This window comes from Danio rerio, chromosome 19 (genome assembly GCF_052040795.2).
Source record: "Danio rerio strain M-AB ecotype USA chromosome 19, GRCz13ab, whole genome shotgun sequence".
Lineage (NCBI taxonomy): Eukaryota > Metazoa > Chordata > Actinopteri > Cypriniformes > Danionidae > Danio > Danio rerio.
The window spans coordinates 50969706-50987500 of NC_141039.2; the positions used below are offsets into that span (position 1 = coordinate 50969706).

At 38.6% G+C, this 17795-nt stretch overlaps 2 protein-coding genes and 1 long non-coding RNA gene across 24 annotated transcripts in view; 1 reads left to right on the forward strand and 2 right to left on the reverse strand.

The window, feature by feature from the left end:
* The window catches only part of LOC147832692 (uncharacterized), a 41986-nt gene extending 27012 nt beyond the window's left edge, over positions 1–14974 (reverse strand). For 2 of the 8 annotated variants that reach the window (XR_015517264.2, XR_015517269.1), the window contains exons 1-2: positions 14261–14302; positions 3602–3866 (exon numbers count right to left, since the gene is read on the reverse strand). This is a non-coding gene — a long non-coding RNA (uncharacterized LOC147832692). Of the gene's footprint in view, positions 1–25; positions 1246–3601; positions 3867–14260; positions 14338–14746 lie in introns of those variants that run through there. The other 6 variants (XR_015517267.1, XR_015517270.1, XR_015517263.1 and 3 more) reach the window with 6 other exon arrangements.
* Positions 2526–9262, forward strand: cckb (cholecystokinin b). Its single transcript, NM_001447137.1, has 3 exons — positions 2526–2570; positions 3625–3848; positions 8849–9262. The coding sequence occupies exons 2-3, from the start codon at positions 3626–3628 to the stop codon at positions 8977–8979; spliced, it is 354 nt and encodes a 117-aa protein (NP_001434066.1). The 5' UTR covers positions 2526–2570; position 3625; the 3' UTR covers positions 8980–9262.
* A 13-nt stretch (positions 14975–14987) lies between the features above and the next one.
* The window catches only part of trak1b (trafficking protein, kinesin binding 1b), a 13194-nt gene continuing 10386 nt past the window's right edge, over positions 14988–17795 (reverse strand). For 8 of the 15 annotated variants that reach the window (XM_087296077.1, XM_087296076.1, XM_087296073.1 and 5 more), the window contains one exon: positions 14988–16860. In XM_087296077.1, coding sequence (XP_087152203.1) covers positions 16134–16860 — 727 coding nt within the window. In that variant the 3' untranslated portion in view covers positions 14988–16133. The remainder of the gene's footprint in view (positions 16861–17795) is intronic. The other 7 variants (XR_015517234.1, XR_015517233.1, XR_015517232.1 and 4 more) reach the window with 1 other exon arrangement.

The following is a 17795-nucleotide window of genomic DNA, read 5'->3' on the forward strand; positions in this document are numbered from 1 at the left end:
AGTGAAATCAGCTTATTGTTCTTACCCAACACCACAGGCTCTGTTCTGTGCACAAGGGTTTATAAACGGCAGAGGAAGACTCTGATGAACAGATGCAGCACGACTACAGAGAAAATGGCCTTGAGACAGGTATTGGTACATCGTGTTTACACCAAACTCATTATGAAAGTACAATTCCAGAAGGTTATGCAATTCATAAAGTTACACAAAGTCTGTGAAAGACTGGAGGAGCAGTTTCATCAATGACAATTACATCCAGACTCACACTTGTGCTGATCTGACCCAAAGCTGGACATCCAGAAACAGACCATCTACTCACAATGGTCATATATGTCATTAATGTAACTCTATTGCGATGTCAAAACTCTCCACATGTGAAGTCTGTAGGGGTCAATCAGTGATGAATGGGTCAATCACCATCACACAATGTGAATGAGCAATGCAGAGCTCATCAGACTGTCAAAACACAGCAAAACACCACACAACTTCATACTGGAGGTCAATGGAATGACATACAAGTGCAAAGAATAAAGATTATTATCGTTAAATATTATTAATAAAAATTATTATGAAATATCATGCAAGGTATAAATATTAAAGGCTGATATATTAAATATTTAAATGATAACAATTATTATTAACCCCTTTAGACCCGAATTACGTTCCAAATTTCAGAAAAATGGGATGTCATGTGATGTCCATTGTAATGAACGCAGGGTCTAAAGGGGTTAAATGCTCATATGAAGTGAAAACATTTTCTTGCATGGGGTTTAATTGTATATGTTATCTATTATGCAAAAATCACTTTTATGCGGGGTTTAAATGTGTGTGTTTTATGTGTGTCAGCAGTGTGTGAATATCTCCAGCCTCTGAGCTGTGTTTATTATAATCAGACTTGATGCAGAAGCACTGTGATTGACATTCTCCTTTTGTACGCGTCATCAGATGGGGAAAGCCCCGCCCACTAGTGCCCATCTCTCCATCTCATTAGCATGTCCAGCAGCCCTGAGTGAGAAGCAGCCGTCTGTCCATTAGCCAGTAGAGTGTTTGAGCTGCTGAAGATGATGTCAGCATAGACTAAGAGGATTATAGATGTGGAGTTCTAGATGAACAGAGACAGGAGCGACATAGACTGACAGAAGCATCAACACACACTCACACTGCAGCACACACACACACCTGACTAGCACAAACAGTATTGTGTTACTTCTGCCGCTATGCTGACATCTGTAGCTCCGCCCTCTTCTGAAAAGATTACAATATAATTTACATTTAAAGCGACAGTCACCAAATTAGGATCAAAGCCTGAAAGGGTCAGTTTCAGAGAACTGGAGAACATTACATGTGGGATATTCTCAGCTCAAACACACACACACACACACACACACACACACACACACACACACACACACACACACACACACACACACACACACACACACACACACACACACACACACACACACACACACACACACACACACACACACACACACACACACACACACACACACACACACACACACACACACACACACACACACACACACACACACACACACACACACACACACACACACACACACACAGCAGAGATGCATTTACAGCTTGTCCAAATTAATAAGTGCTGCACTGCTCATGTCAGTCAGTAGTTGGCGCTGTGTGACGCAGAAACGCTACATTAACTACACATCACACCACAACTATACATGCAACAATACATAAACACTCCACACATGTACTCTCAGAGCTTTGCATTTTCAGTTCTTTAAACAGTGTTAATGTGAATACACTGCAAAAACTGACTTTCTTACTCAGAGTTTTTATAAAATAATTTCTCTTTACACCGTTGGCAGATTATTTTGTTTTTTTTTATTTTTAAAATCATTAACTTTGACTCATTATTTCTGAAAACAAGACGATTGTATTCACTTGTCTAGAAAACACTTCATGATTTAAGATTTTTTATATATTTGGATTAAAAAAATAAGACACAACTGTAAGTAACAAATGTTTTACAGTATAAGCAGCCAAACGGAGAGAACAGTGTGTGTTAGTAGCTGAAAATGTGCTTTGTGAACACACACCCTAAATCTACAATGCCCTGCCTAATTTCACAGACTTTCTGGAAATGACTACGGGTCAAAGTATTACCAAGTTCAGAATAAATGTAAACCGTAACAGTTTACATAGAATAATTTCATATCCATAAAGAAAACAAACAGCACACATACACGATCAGTCCTGCAGATCAACTTTTACCTCTACAAAAAAAGCAGGAGTAAAAATAGCATGGAATGCACACACACACACACACACACACACACACACACACACACACACACACACACACACACACACACACACACATATATATATGCTCAATCACATTCCGTGTGTGTGTGTGTGTGTGTGTGTGTGTGTGTGTGTGTGAGCGAGTGAATGCATGTGTGTGTGTGTGTGTGTGCGTGCGTGCGTGTGTGCGTCACAGCGGGGTATATAAGTGCTTCTCTCCCTCGTTCCTCAGAAACAGACTTTCATTCTCCTCCAAGCTCACAAAACTGAATAAGGTAAGAGATCTATCATCTGTCTGTATCTATCTATCTGTCTATCTATCTATCTATCTATCTATCTATCTATCTATCTATCTATCTATCTATCTATCTATCTATCTATCTATCTATCTATCTATCTATCTATCTATCTATCTATCTATCTATCTATCTATCTATTATTTTGGTGAAGTTTATACATTATGTCTACAGATTAATGTTAAAGTGCTTTACAGTGTAACTTTAGAGTTCTGTTTATTTCACACAATGTTAGCTATAAAAAAATGATTTATTTACTTTGCATTAATTGTTTTTCCTTTACATTAAGTTAACACTGAGTTATGCTTACAAGGGGTTTGCAAAACTATAATAATAATAGCTATTGCAATGTGTTTTTTACATGCAAATACACTTATTATTTTATTATTGCTGAATCAACTGTACGTGAAAAGTAGTTTGTGTTTAAGAAAACAAAATCAGAAATGTAAAAGAACATAAATGCAGATAAAACAGGTGATGTATTAGTAAAAAAAATGAATAATAATTTAACCTTTTAACTTTCAGTCAAATCATCCTCTGATTCACTCCTTTATGCAAAATTAGATTTTTGATTTTAAAGAAAAAACATTGCATGGTAAACACCTGGTTAATCTTTCTGTCAAAGTAAAGTATATTAAAAATTAAACAAATGATCATAAAACATTAACTACTCAGAGTTTGTCTTGTTTCTATTCTAAATATCTAAAAGTTCTTAAATCAGTCAGCATTTTCTAGACAAGCAAAACATATTGGGCTGTTTTCAGAAATAATGAGTCAAAATGAAGAGAGTTTTGCCTTAAAACATGCAGAATAATCTGACAATGGAGAAAGTAAAATAATCCTATTTTAAAGATAATTTCACTATGTTTTGCTGGTCTAGAAAATGATATTTGAACTAGAAACCAAAGCAAGAAAAACTCAGCAAGAAAGGCATTTCGAAGCTAAAACACTGAATATCAACATTAATGCAACATCTGATAATGAAGTGTAATAAAGAGCTGAGGTCTTACTGCCGTGTGTTGCTTCTGCGCAGGATGAACAGCGGGGTGTGTGTGTGTGTGATCCTGGCCGCGCTCTCAGTCTCAGTGTCGTGTGCGTCTCGGCCGGTCTCAGATGAGCGCTCTCTCTCCGCGCGCCGGCTCGCCCGCTCCGCCAGCCTCACTCTCCAGCAGCCGCTGCCACCAGCGGGCGACATCCAGCCCGACACCCGCGCCAACCTCAGCCAGCTGCTGGCCAAACTCATCTCCAGTAAAAAAGGTGAGAGTCTGCGGAGACCTGAGGAGGAGAGCAGAGAGATAATTCAGCACACAAAGACATGTGCACATACACATATACACACACACCTATACACATGCATGTGCAAACACACACACACACACACACACACACACACACACACACACACACACACACATACATGAGTATATCCCTTTAACTGCCTGCTCTACCAAATGCATGACCATATTTATAATGTTTTAATAAGAGTTTACACACAGCATTGTTGGCTTACAAAAAACATCATCCAAACATTTTCCTGTTGCACTACAACACATGTTAAATGAGGATCTGAAATGATTTATGGCATACTTTCAAAAAATCAAGATGATTTAGTGTTCAAAAATGTTTTATTTTGATTTTTTTTTTATAAATTGCTCTTACACCTTATATTTTCAGAGTTTAGTATATGTATTACTTGCGGTACTTTTACCATAAACCGACATGTCTACCACTTGGTAGAGGCTGATATTTAAGAAATTATAGGATGTGTTGAAAACAAAATGCATTGAGTGTGTTCACTAGCGACATTAGGAGTTAAGAAATCCCATCCAAACATTTCTTTCTTGGTGGGGCAGTTACAGGGATATCCACACACACACACACACACACACACACACATATATGCATACACACATGCGCACATACACTCACACCGTGCTGGTGGTAAATGAACTCACCCCCTAATGGACATTTTTATCCATTTCTCAGTGACTATAATCAATGTATTTTGATGTATTTAAACAGAACAATTTTATTAATTCTTTCATATTCATTAAAATAAGAGTTTGATTAGGCAAAATGTCTATTTTTTTAAGCATTTCTCTGATTTGTATTTAACAGATATTATTATATGTGTCGTGTGTGGTGTCGTTTGGTCTGTGATCTTCAGTTGTTTGTTTGATTAGTTGATCAGTTTTGTCTTCGGTACTGTCTAATCTAATGCATCTGCACACATATATTACAGTAAAGCATCGTGGAGAGAAGATTACTGTAAAAGAGAGATCTGAGAGAGGTCAGCTCATTTACAATCAGCGCTAGACACACACACACATGAGTATCAGTGAAAAACAAACTCATCCTGAGATGAAAATGCAAAACAAAAACAAACAAAAAAAAACAAAAAATAAAAAGAGATGGAAATTAATTTGCTCCTGCTCTCCCTCTCTATATTTCTCCTTTTTCACTCAGTGGATATTATGGGTCAAAGACTAAAGGTTCACAGAGACTAAATAATAACAGAAATGCTGATTTTAAAATGTTTATCTGCTTTAGAAATCCTCCTATTCAATGACATTATTAATGAGCAAACACATTTTAATAATTTCCATTGTTTATTTTCCTCATGGTGTCCAGAAGACAGACACTACAATGAAGTTAATCATAAAGATAGCTTTTATATCTGAAATCTTTATACCTTTCCATTTTATTTACACTTTTCCACACCAGACTAAATCATTTCTCCTCAAGAAGTTCATTATTTCACATTTAATATGATCACTTAATCTTTCATATATTTTAATGAGTAAAACTCAGAATAAGTATGTTTATTTTATATATATATATATTTAATTTCACTTATTTAATTATTTTCCTTAGGCTTAGTCTCTTATTTATCAGGGGTTTTCACAGCGAAATGAACCACCATAATTCCAGCTTATGTTTTACACAGCGGATGCCCTTCCAGCTGCAACTCAGTGCTGGGGAACACCCATAACCACTCATTTACACACACATACACTACGGCTAGTGTAGTTGATCAGTTCCCCTATAGCGCATGTGTTTGGACTGTGGGGGAAACCGGAGCACCCGGAGGAAACCCACGCCAACACGGGGAGAACATGCAAACTCCACACAGAAACACCAACTGACCCAGCCGAGACTCAAACCAGAGACCTTCTTGCTCTGAGGCTAATGTGCTAAGCCCTGAGCCACCATGCTGCCCATATTAATTAATATGTATAACTTTCTTTATTGCACCATATAATTTGACACAATCTCCACTGCACAATATGCTTTTCTTATTCAGAGTTTGTCAAGCAAAATAATCAGCCAATGAGGTTAAAATAATCCCGTTTCTGCTTTAAAATACATGACTTCTCTTCCCCCAATGTCAGATTATTCTGCTTGTTTTAATGAAACCCTCATTATTTCTGAAAACAGCACTATATGTTTTACAGTCCAGAAACCGCTTCTAGATTTAAGGATTTGTAGATATTTAGACCGCAAACTAGACTAAATCTCTAAATAGGAGCAGCAGTGTTTGCGGTGCTTCTTCATGTTCCACACACAAATGCAGATTTAGGGCAGAACAACAACAGGAAGGCAGAACACAGCGAAAATCATTACATGAAATGACAGGTTAGTGTGTAATGAGTGTGTGTGCTCAGTCACGCACAGTACAGTAGCTCCAGGTGAGCGTTACCAACACAAACACACACTTCAGCCGGTGTGTGTTTACGCCGCAGGTGAACATCGGGCGGATATCTGGAGTCAGGTGTGCTCCATTACATTGCATAAGCACTCAATAGGGCGTCTTCAAAGCCTGTTTAACCATTATGGGCTAATCGCAGGAACAGGGACGAGCAGAGGAATGTGTGTGTGTGTGTGTGTGTGTGTGTGTGTGTGTGTGTGTGTGTACGTGTGTGTTTGTGTACAAGTAAAAGAGAGTTTTTTCTGTTGACCACTAATGAAGATATATTGAAGAATATTGGATGAGATGGGCACAGGAGACAGCACACTATGGGAGTCAATGTTAGCAGTTTCCAACATTCTTCAAAATATCTTCTCTTGTGTTCAACAGAAGAATAAAAGCAAGTGGAGACAGTAAATGAGCGAATTTAAAAATAATCGTGTGAACTGTCCCTTTAAGTCGTGTGTGTGTGTGTGTTTACTCTGTATTCCTTAAATTGTGGGGACCGAATGTCCCTACAAGTATAGCAACTATATGTGCATGCATGTTTTAACTTGTATATTTGAGTACATGTGCGTTTTAGTTAAGTTTGTGTGTGTGTGTGTGTGTGTGTGTGTGTGTGTGTGTGTGTGTGTGTGTGTGTGTGTGTGAGAGAGAAAGTGTGTGTGTTTGTCAGATGACAACAATAGCATTAATGTGTTTTGAGAACTAATTGATGCCATTAACCAGAGTCCAATTTCTCAGTGAGATTTTAATCTGCTGAGTGGGAGTGTGTGTGTGTGTGTGTGTGTGTGTGTGTGTGTGTGTTTCACACGTCAGCATGTCACAGCAGGTCTACAGCCTTCAAAGAAACCATAGTATGTATGTAGTGTGTGTTAAACGTCTCCCATCTGCTGCACACAGAATCACACCCTGCACAACAGATTGAGTGACACTGAACATGCTGTATGGAGCCGACACACATACACACACACAGACAGACAGACAGACAGACAGACAGACAGACACACACACTCTTCAATGTGCTTCTGCAATCATCATTAAGCAGCACTTCAGTCCAGCGCAGGTCAAGAGGATCCGAGTCTTTAACAGACCAACACGAGCTTCAGATGAGAGTATCAGAGCTATTCTACACTCAGTTAGTGTCGTCTGCTGCGTGCTCAGATTACTTATATTGAAACACAGCTGTTTTGGGGGTCAATTTAACTGTTTTATCTATGATCCACTTCAATTTGGAAAACTACACTGCAAAGAGTGCTTATCTTAAGAGTTTTGCCTCATTTATAGTCCAGTTTAGGCATGCGCTGGTATTAGACTGTGACCATGATAGCCTTGCATGAAGATATCAAGGTTTCACAGTATTGTGATTACCCAGTAAAATTTATTCTTTTTAAATAGCCGAGTAAAAAAACTAGAGCTTTTTCCCCTTTGAACACAATATCCTTAATTTTGAGAAACATTTATAATATTTTGGGACAGTCAACATGTCAAATAAGTTATTGCCTTCTGCTCTCTTGATTAGTTTTAAAACACTGATTTCTTTACCATTTAAAATGGCACCTTCGGATATTTTCTGCTCGAGATGCTGTTGTCCTAAAAAAAATGTGAATAAAAAAATCGTACACATACCTTAGCAAAGGTGTAGCAGAATTTTGTTGTGGTTTTAAAACCTTAACTTTCCAAAACGCGGTACTGTATACCTTGAAAACCGTTATCATCCTAGGCGTCCAAATATCTGAAAATTCTGAAATCAAGAATCAAAATCTGCTGCATTTTTTAGCACAAGTCAAAATAATGTTTTATTCAGGAATAATGAGACAAAATGAAGAGAGTTTTTAATTTAAACAAGCTCAAAAATCTGCCACTGGGATAGTGGAATAATCAGAATTATCATAATCATAACATCATAATAATTATTTTATGCTTCTCCCATTGGCAGATTAATTGACTTGTTAAAATGAAACTCTCTGCATTTTGCCTTATTATTCCTGAAAACAAGAGTATATATTGCACTTGTGCTGAAAATGCTTCTTGATTTGACAATTTGAAGAGATTTAGACTAGAAACAGCACAGAAACTGTAACTGCATTCTCACTCATTCAGTCAGTCATTCATTCAATTTTTTTTTTCAGCTTAGTCCCTTTATTAATCTGGGGTCGCCACGGTGGAATGAACCGCCAACTTATCCAGCATATGTTTTATGCAGTGGAAGACCCTCTAGCTGCAACCAATCACTGGGAAACACCCATACACTTCCATTCACATTCATACATTACAGACAATTTAGACTACCCAGTTCCCCTATAGCGCATGTGTTTGGACTGTGGGGGAAACCGGAGCACCCGGAGGAAACCCACGCCAACACGGGGAGAACATGCAAACTCCACACAGAAACACCAACTGACCCAGCCCAGACTCAAACCAGTGACTTTCTTGCTGTGAGGCGACAGCACTACCCAGTGTGCATTGCAGAATCCACTAATGAGATGTGATGAAGCAGCATCTATATTATATAACCGTTATATCTGAGATTGAATGTTAATCGATCGCCTGTTTCTCCGTCTCGTAGGCTCCGTTCGCCGGAACTCCTCGATGAACAGCCGAGCGAACAGCGTCAACCACCGGATAAAAGACCGGGATTATGTGGGCTGGATGGACTTCGGCCGCCGGAGCGCTGAGGAATATGAATACTCATCATAAACCATATAAATACAGAAATGCGGCTCCTCGTCTACAAATAATAAAGAGTATATTTATTTCTACTATTGTTATTGTTATTATTATGATGTACATTTGTTAAGACTCCAGTATAATGCAATATACGTACACATATGCCTAACTTTGCAACAAAAAAAGAAAAAAAAGGTGTGAGAGTATCGCTGTCGTGTTTCCGTCTGTCCTCTCATGCAGAGTCACTGAGCTCATGTGTTTGTCACGGTTTTCAATAAATCAGGTCAGCATTCAACTTTGGCCTTAAACCCTACAGACTCCGACTGCAGTTTGTCCATCTACAGCAAACCGGCAGTGCTTTACTGCACGCTTCATCACCAAACAAGAGTTCTGAAGCTCAAACTGCTGGAGCCGAACCACAGGAATCAATAACTGAGTGAACGAGTGACTGGAGGAAGGAGAGGGAGAAGCTCTGCTCAGAGGACAGCTCAATGATTCAGACGCAGAGAGAGAGAGCTGAAAGACCCTCACACACTTCAAACAGCAGACCACAGGGACTTATTGAGCCCCGTCCACTGAGAGCAGATCTCCATTACAGAGAGAGAGAGAGAGAGAGAGAGAGAGAGAGAGAGAGAGAGAGAGAGAGAGAGAGAGAGAGAGAGAGAGAGAGAGAGAGAGAGAGAGAGAGAGAGAGAGAGAGAGAGAGAGAGAGAGAGAGAGAGAGAGAGAAGCAGAAATAGACTGAAGACAGTCAGACAGATGCTTGGAGCTTCCTGCATAATCAGCTGTAGAGGATGTGTGTTCAGACTGGTCACACACACACAGACACACACAGACACACACAGCTGTACAGTCCACAGGACAGGGCAGCAGTCATCTTCACGCGTCCTCCATTGAGCTGTGATGAATCTGCAGAGCTGTAATCACACACTGCTGAATGATCTGATCAAACCCTCAATTACAGACGTGACGCTGCATCCGAGACGCATTACAGCCGCATTACTCACGCAGATATACACAAGAAACTTACTGGAGAATGACCCGAGCAGCTGCATTACACACACACACACACACACACATACACACACACACACACACACACACACACACACACACACACACACACACACACACACACACACACACACACACACACACACACACACACACACACACACACACACCTCATTCTCGTTACAAGTGTCTCACTTCATGCCTTAATTTCATTCATTCATTTTCCTTTGGCTTGGTCCCTTATTCATCAGGGGTCGCCACAGCAGAATGAACCGCCAACTATTCAAGCATAGGTTTTACTTGGCGGATGCCTTCCCAGCTGCAACCCAGTACAAAGAAACACCCATACACACTCATACAGCACTCAGAGGAAACCCACACTAACACTGGGAGAACATGCAAACTCCACACAGAAACACCAACTGACCCAGCCAGGACTCGAACCAGCGACCATCTTGCTGTGAGTTGACAATATTGGGTTGATTTTTAAATTAAATTTAAATGTCTATTTTCAGCCCAGTGTTTGCATATTTGACCCAACACTGGTTTTTGATAACCCAGCATTTTTAAGTGTCATTAAATTACTTACAACAACTCATGCTGGCCTCATTTTTGTATCAACTCTAACATATGCTGGGTTATCATAAAGCAATGTTGAGTCTAATATGAACAAACACAACCGTTGAATTGAAAAAATACCAAATGTTGGGTGCGTCCATATTTGACCCAGTGTGGTTTCATGGCCACCCTGCATTTTGTGTGTATGTGTAAAGCACATGTGGGGGTCAGAAATACAGGCAATTATTGTAGAATTATCTATACAACCACACAGTGTTGAAGATATCTGTCATCTTGTGTAGATCTGGAACATGTCTGGGTCTACATTCTGACAAACCTGTTGATAAAACACTGACGCAACACACACTGCGCATCTGTCATCGCAACCTGAATGTTTATGCCAGATAAATGACTTTTAGAGTAACGCTTACGCTATTTTAGATGTTTTTATATAAATGTGCAGCTTCAATAGTGATTTTGAGCAGATTGCTTTGTTTATTTATTACATTATTGAATGGTTTGTACATGTTTAGATGATGCTTATACAGCAGTACTCTTTAACTCATCTTTAGAAGATCTATTATATAAAAATAACCACTGAAGCTGCTGAACAGATTAAATTTGCATTTTAAAATTACATTTATTTATTTTATTTTTATCTCAGACATCCACAGATTTGATTTGATTTTTTAAGAAAATTCTGCACAGAATAGCGCAAAACTCCACACATTCTGTCTGGCTCTGCTCGTGTGTTATGAATTCAAGAGAATTTAATACAATTCCAATCATTCCAGCAGGGTTAATTTACTGGTCAATCTTAGATTAGACACTTATACAGCTCATTCAGTGACTTATTCAAATAAGGTCTCTCCTCAAAACTACAATATAATATGCCATAAATGGGTAATTCTTCAACAATGGCCACTAATATGTCCTTTGATCATATTTTCAAAAAAAATAAAAAAGTTTATATATATATATATTCGAATTCCTCTTTCTTTGTCAAACTAACAATAAAACCTACTTTAAAAAATGTACTATCTTTCTATTATTTGTTTTTCATATTACTTAATCTCCTTTTAGGTAGCAAAATCCCTGTTTTCACCTTGTCGCACAGCCAGAGTTTTAAACTTCAACAATGAAAATAACATTTTGAAATATTTTATTGATCTGTTATCTATTCATGTATCTTAATGAAGCACTAGTGAAATAATTTAAATATTGTATAGTTATTAATGTGAGACTATTATTAACATTATTTTTATACAAAATACAGCTGTCACACAGTACCAGTGTCATCTCCAGCACAACACTGTAATGTCGCTTTAAAATGTTTGTGTGAAAGATTATTGAGGTGGTTTCTATGAAAGTGAACAGTGTCATCTGAGAACACGAACATGAGACTTGTAGACATGAAAAGCTGGTATCAATTCAAAGCAAATCGATGAAGCTATTTTTCTTTTTTTTTCTTTTTTGAAATGTCATTTCCACCTCTGTCATTTCCATCAACACACACATTTTAAAAAAATATTGAAAAGTTCTCATCACACATGACAAGTGTATTCACAATGTAGTCACTCATCCTCTATCTAATAAACAAATTCAGTTTATTTATTTCCTAATAAGCTCTTAAGCAAATTAATATTCAATTTTAGTGTGTGACAGGTGAACAATTCAGCATACAACTCATTTATTTCATTGACAAATCGTCACTTTGGAATTATAAGGTTCTATCTGCGTTCTGAATGATTTTGGGATATTGAGCTTTAAAGTTTTTGCGTAACGTTTGTTTTCTTTTTTAAATAAAAAGTTAAAAATGTAAACATCTTATAAAAAAACATTCCATGATGTAAATAAGCTGTCATTCAGTAAGAATTTGTCAATAACTCAATTTTGACAAAAATGTCAGAACCGTTTAATTCTAAGGTGACGAAATGTATAATTATTGTAAGTATTGTGGAAAGATTGCTTAAACTAGATACAAAAATGATCTTAGAAAATGTTTGACTGCCATCATTTATCTCATTTTAAAATAAGCTGTATACTGAGATGTGCTGGAATTTGTTCAGTTCACGATGGAAAAATGAAAACAGTTAACTGTTAACTGTGAATAATTTCATGAAAAGCATGCATTTACACTATATATATATATATATATATATATATATATATATATATATATATATATATATATATATATATAGGTCTACTGTGCATTAGGCATGGGACGATAACCGTGTTCAAGGTTTACTGTGGTTTGGAAAAGTCAAGGTTTGAACACCATCAACATTTTCTGCAATACCGTTCCTAAGATTTTTTTTATTTACATTCTTCTTTTTTTTTTTTTTTTTTTTTAGGACAACAATTTCTCTAGCAGAAAAGAACTCCAAAGATGCTGTTTTAAATTGCAAAAACAATCTGTATTCTTGAAAAAAGACAGCAGAAGCCCACAATTAATTTAAATAATTTAGCTGGACTCATTTACTGTTCCAAAATATTTAAAAATGTTTCCCAAATTTAAATATATAGTGTACAAAGAGGGAAAAGGTTTTGTCTTTTACCCAAACATTTAAAAATAGCATATTTTACAGCTGTAATCTCAATTCTGTGATACTGTGAAACTGTGATATTTATATCCAAGGTTAACATACTGTCAGAATCCTATACCAGCCAATGCCTACTGTACATTATATTTGCAAGTAAATAATATTTTTGTTTTACAACTGGAATGGCTTATGTATCATTTAAAATGTTAATTTCTCAAATTATAATAATTTTAAAAAGAGGGCAAATGTAGTAATACCATGGTAAAAACAAACTAAAATTAATAACAACTGCTATTTTTCACCTTAACCCATCAATGAGAATCTGCTGATCAAATCTAACTGATTCAGTAGAAAATATCAAGCTATGGCTGTTTTATGAAATGATCTTTCAGCAAAATCGATGAGCAAGTGCCAGCATTACTCCATGTCTGGTCGAATGACGCAAATAGGAACCAAATGGTGAATGAGAGATTAACATTCTCCAGTAGATGTCTCAAGATATAATTGAGGATTTTTAGATTTCTTAAACATCTCAGTGATGTTCAATAGTATGGAAAGTCATTGCGATGATGAATAATACAGTCTGACTTGAAGTATATTTACGAGTCTCGCATCTATAAGCTCTTCAGATGCTGTTCCACCTGCTTCAGGATGCTATTAACCGCTGCTGTTTGGGCTGATTAACTGAACGCTCTCTGCAGATCACTCTCAAGTGCAGATAGTTTCTGTCCTGTTCAATTGGCAAATACCTTGAATTTTCTTTCTGCGGTATACCAGCTGGGAAATAAGGTAGTTTGAGCCCTGAGGCTTCATTTTGAGAGCCTGTCTGAAGTAGAACTGAAATTAGGCTGGTCTCCATCTGGGACAATACCTCCTTCAACTCCTTAACAAACTGTAAACATCAGCAAAGGGATATAATAATAATAATAATAATAATAATAATAGAGGAGGAAACATTCTGACTGACCACAAACCTGAGTTAATTCCAGTTCATTAAAACTCATATCAGTGGAACTCCACCGCAAAGTTTGGAGAGATGTGTGCGGTTCCCCAACAAACACAACACACAGAGGACAACATTCAGACTTACGACAAAAGTCAGAAAGCTCCCATACTTTAAGATCACATCAATGAAGATCTACACAAATATTAACTCCAAACAAACACAAGGCGGAAAAAGACTAAACACTTACCTCACCACGCTCCCGCTGCATCTATTCGCGCCATTTTGAAAAGCGCGCCAAAAGAGTTCACTGCTTTAAATGTGTTCCTGGAATTGAATTATGGGAATGACGTCGTAAGCAAAACATTAACACATCTTAATACAAGCTTTATAAATGAATAAATGTTATGTCATTAAAATCAGACTGCGTTTTAAACACTGATAGTTATTCAGAATTCTCTATGAGGCTATAGATAAGTGGTTTGAACTGAATACTTTTCAGTAAACACGAAAGACTGTAAACAGGCTATAATTCCGACTCCATTTTAACAGTGTTAGGTTTATGAAGCAGATTAAGCACTTCTTGAGGGGACAAAATGGAATTAATCACATTAAAACTACCTCAGTTTCCAGTTATTGGAGGTTTTTTGTTCAGCCGTGTCTTATACAAATTACTACAGATGTTGTTTAAACCTGGAAATAATCCAGTGGTTAATGTGGTGTTCAAGGTAATTACCTAATGTTTGTACAATCCTGATCTCCCCTTTGTAACATTGCACTCACTTTATTAGGGATAATAATGATATTAATAATCACGGGAGGTTTAATAAGTCTATAAGATTGTCACGAACACCTTGCTTACCGGTGAAGTCTCACCTGGTCATCTTCAGGTGTATGTCGACCTGACAGGATGTGAATGAGGACACCGCGCCCTCTAGTGGCCGTACTCTACATCAACACACATGAAGCATCACAGCTCTGGATTTATTTTTATTTGCAAGTAAAAGAACTCAAAAGAGCATTATTGCGGGGTCTCTCCTCTAAAAGCTTCTCCTGAGAGCATCTCAAGCCAAAAAACTCAGTAAAACACCATCAAAGTGCTCATTTCAGTGACACGAGACAACAAAACTACAGAAATGATTGAATAGCGGGCTCAGTCTAGTGCAGCATCTCAGTCCTTCAGGAAAAACTACAGTTATGATGAGCAGAAATCAGCCTGTCTGTCATCCACATCTCATCAGACTCATTAACTAATGAAGATCTGTCTTGCGAAGCACTCGGGAGAACAGCCTGGAGAAGCTGGAGGTCAGAGGTTACAAACACACAGGAGTAAAATAACACTGGCTCACTTTAAATTAAAAATATTCATGCTCGTTCCAAACCTGAGCGACATTATTTAGCAAAGCACAATTATTATTGTTATTTTTGTCCACATTATGAAAGGTGGTTTGTGTTGAAAAGTCCAATTGTCCAATCGCCTGGGGAATACACAGACACATATTGATGCATGTGTTTGTGTTGTAATTTGTGAGATTTATAGTTTTACATCAATGGTATTATATTTAACGTCATTTATTTATTTATTAAATAGTTTTGTGGACTTCTATATACAATATTCTATATACTATATTCTAATATACAGTTTAAATCTAAATAATTAAATAATTAATTAATAATGTTTTGTTATCTCATGTGTATTTACCAAACACATGGATTTGAAAAGTTAATTTAAAAATGTTTTACTGTGGAATATTAATGTGAAATACACATATAGTTTTGCTGAACAGTAAATAAATTCCACATTAAATGTCATGTTAATTAAGCTCTGCTAGATTAGTATAGATCTAACTGATGATCAATCATCTCTTTGGTACAGCCACACAGGTTTGGAACAGCATGACAGAATTGAGTTCAGTTTTTGGTGCGTTATTAGGCAAGAGTGTGTGTGTGTGTGTGTGTGTGTTTAATACATGTGTCAGTGAAGTGTGTGTGTGTTCATTAAAGGGGCAGTTCACCCAAAAATGAAGAACACTCACTGTTGACTCTAAAACAAGTGAAGGCAGAGTGGATGATGAGCGGTTTGATTTGTGTGTGAACTGCCCCTGCAGTATGCTTATGTGTGGTCATTTCAGACTGGTCTGTTTGGGTAGTTTGGGGGCCAGCAGCAGCTGCTCCTCCTGAGGGCCAGGGCCCTTCATCGCCATACTGGCCCCGACCATCGCCGGGTAGCTGCGGTTCCTCCGCATCCCCTCGTTGAGGGGACTGAAGGGAGAAGCAGCTCTCCGGAGCCCCAGCGGAGCTAGGAGTGGCCCCGGAGGCCCGGCAGCCCCCGGACTGGCCAAACCCAGGCGCTTCAGCTTATCCACCAGGTTGAGGCTGTACATGCTGACGTCAGTCTGGCTCTCGCAGTCTCGAGCCGGAGCCCCGGACACCTCCTGCAAGAGCGATCGCGCCGGTCTGGAGGCCAGGAAGTTCTCATGGGTCGGGCTCTTGAAGGAGAAGAGCTGCTGTGTGTGCGGGGGCCCGGGGCCACGAGTGGGGGAGTTTGGCGGGGTGGAGGGCCGCTGAGGGTCTGCAGGTGGAGCTGGGGGGACGCATGTGGAGAACAGCACCCCTCCGGCGCCCCGGGGCCCGCTCTGAGGCTGGTACACTGCAGCAGATATGCCCCGCTCCTGCAGAAGCCGCACCAGACCCAGAGACGTGCTGAAGGTCTTGGTGGAGTCCCGCAGGTTAGTGAAGGACTGAGACTGAGACAGGCTCATGCGCCGCGGTGTGCAGGGGGTGGCGGCCGGCGTCGAGCGCAGACTGCTGGACATCACACATGACACTGAGCTGGACACGGCGTTCAGACTGCACACACACACACACACACACACACACACACACACACAGATATGGAGTCAATCTAGGGCCATATGTACTTGCAAAATAAAAGAAAGTTTTACAAAGAACATCTAAAGTTTATGTAAATAACATCACAATTCCAGAATTCAGTTTTAAGAAATAAAAGTTTCTTTAAGGGCGACGCGGTGGCGCAGTAGGTAGTGCTGTCGCCTCACAGCACTCAGGTCTCTGGTTTGAGTCTCGGCTGGGTTAGTTGGTGTTTCTGTGTGGAGTTTGCATGTTCTCCCTGTGTTGGCGTGGGTTTCCTCCGGGTGCTCCGGTTTCCCCCACAGTCCAAACACATGCGCTATAGAGGAATTGGGTAGGCTAAATTGTCTGTAGTGTATGAGTGTTAATTGAGTGTGTGTGGGTGTTTCCCAGAGATGGGCATCCACTGCTTAAAACACATGCTGGATAAGTTGTCAGTTCATTCTGCTGTGGCGACCCCTGATTAATAAAGGGACTAAGCCGAAAAGAAAATGAATGAATGAATAAAAGTTTCTTTTGCTAACAAAAATAAAGAAAAGCAAAAGGAAAATTAAGTTTTGACAAATAAATTTAAAACTTGCAAGGAAAAAAAGAACTGCAAATAAAAATCCAGCAGAGCAAAAACAAACTTTAAATATTTGCAATAAAAAAAATTATATATATATTTGTAAAACATTCTTTATAGCATAGCCTTTACAAAACCAGTCCAGTCAATTGCAATTCCCGGACCTACTGGACTGTAAGACCACCTCGGTGATGCTGTCTCCAGGTGATGACGTCGTTTAAAAGGAGGCAGGTCCGGGCCTGCCATAAACGTTCCCTTGACTCCGCCCCCTTGTCAAATCAGGGCCACAAAGTGAAACTCGCGGAAACGTGAAAACACTCACGGCTGACGAAAAAGCGAATGAAAATGA

Bases quoted from the DNA above. Each gene is read 5' to 3' on its own strand.
- cckb (NM_001447137.1), top strand. From the start codon at position 3,626: ATGAACAGCGGGGTGTGTGTGTGTGTGATCCTGGCCGCGCTCTCAGTC. The intron at 3,849-8,848 runs GTGAGAGTCTGC...TCCGTCTCGTAG, and splicing joins ACTCATCTCCAGTAAAAAAG to GCTCCGTTCGCCGGAACTCC.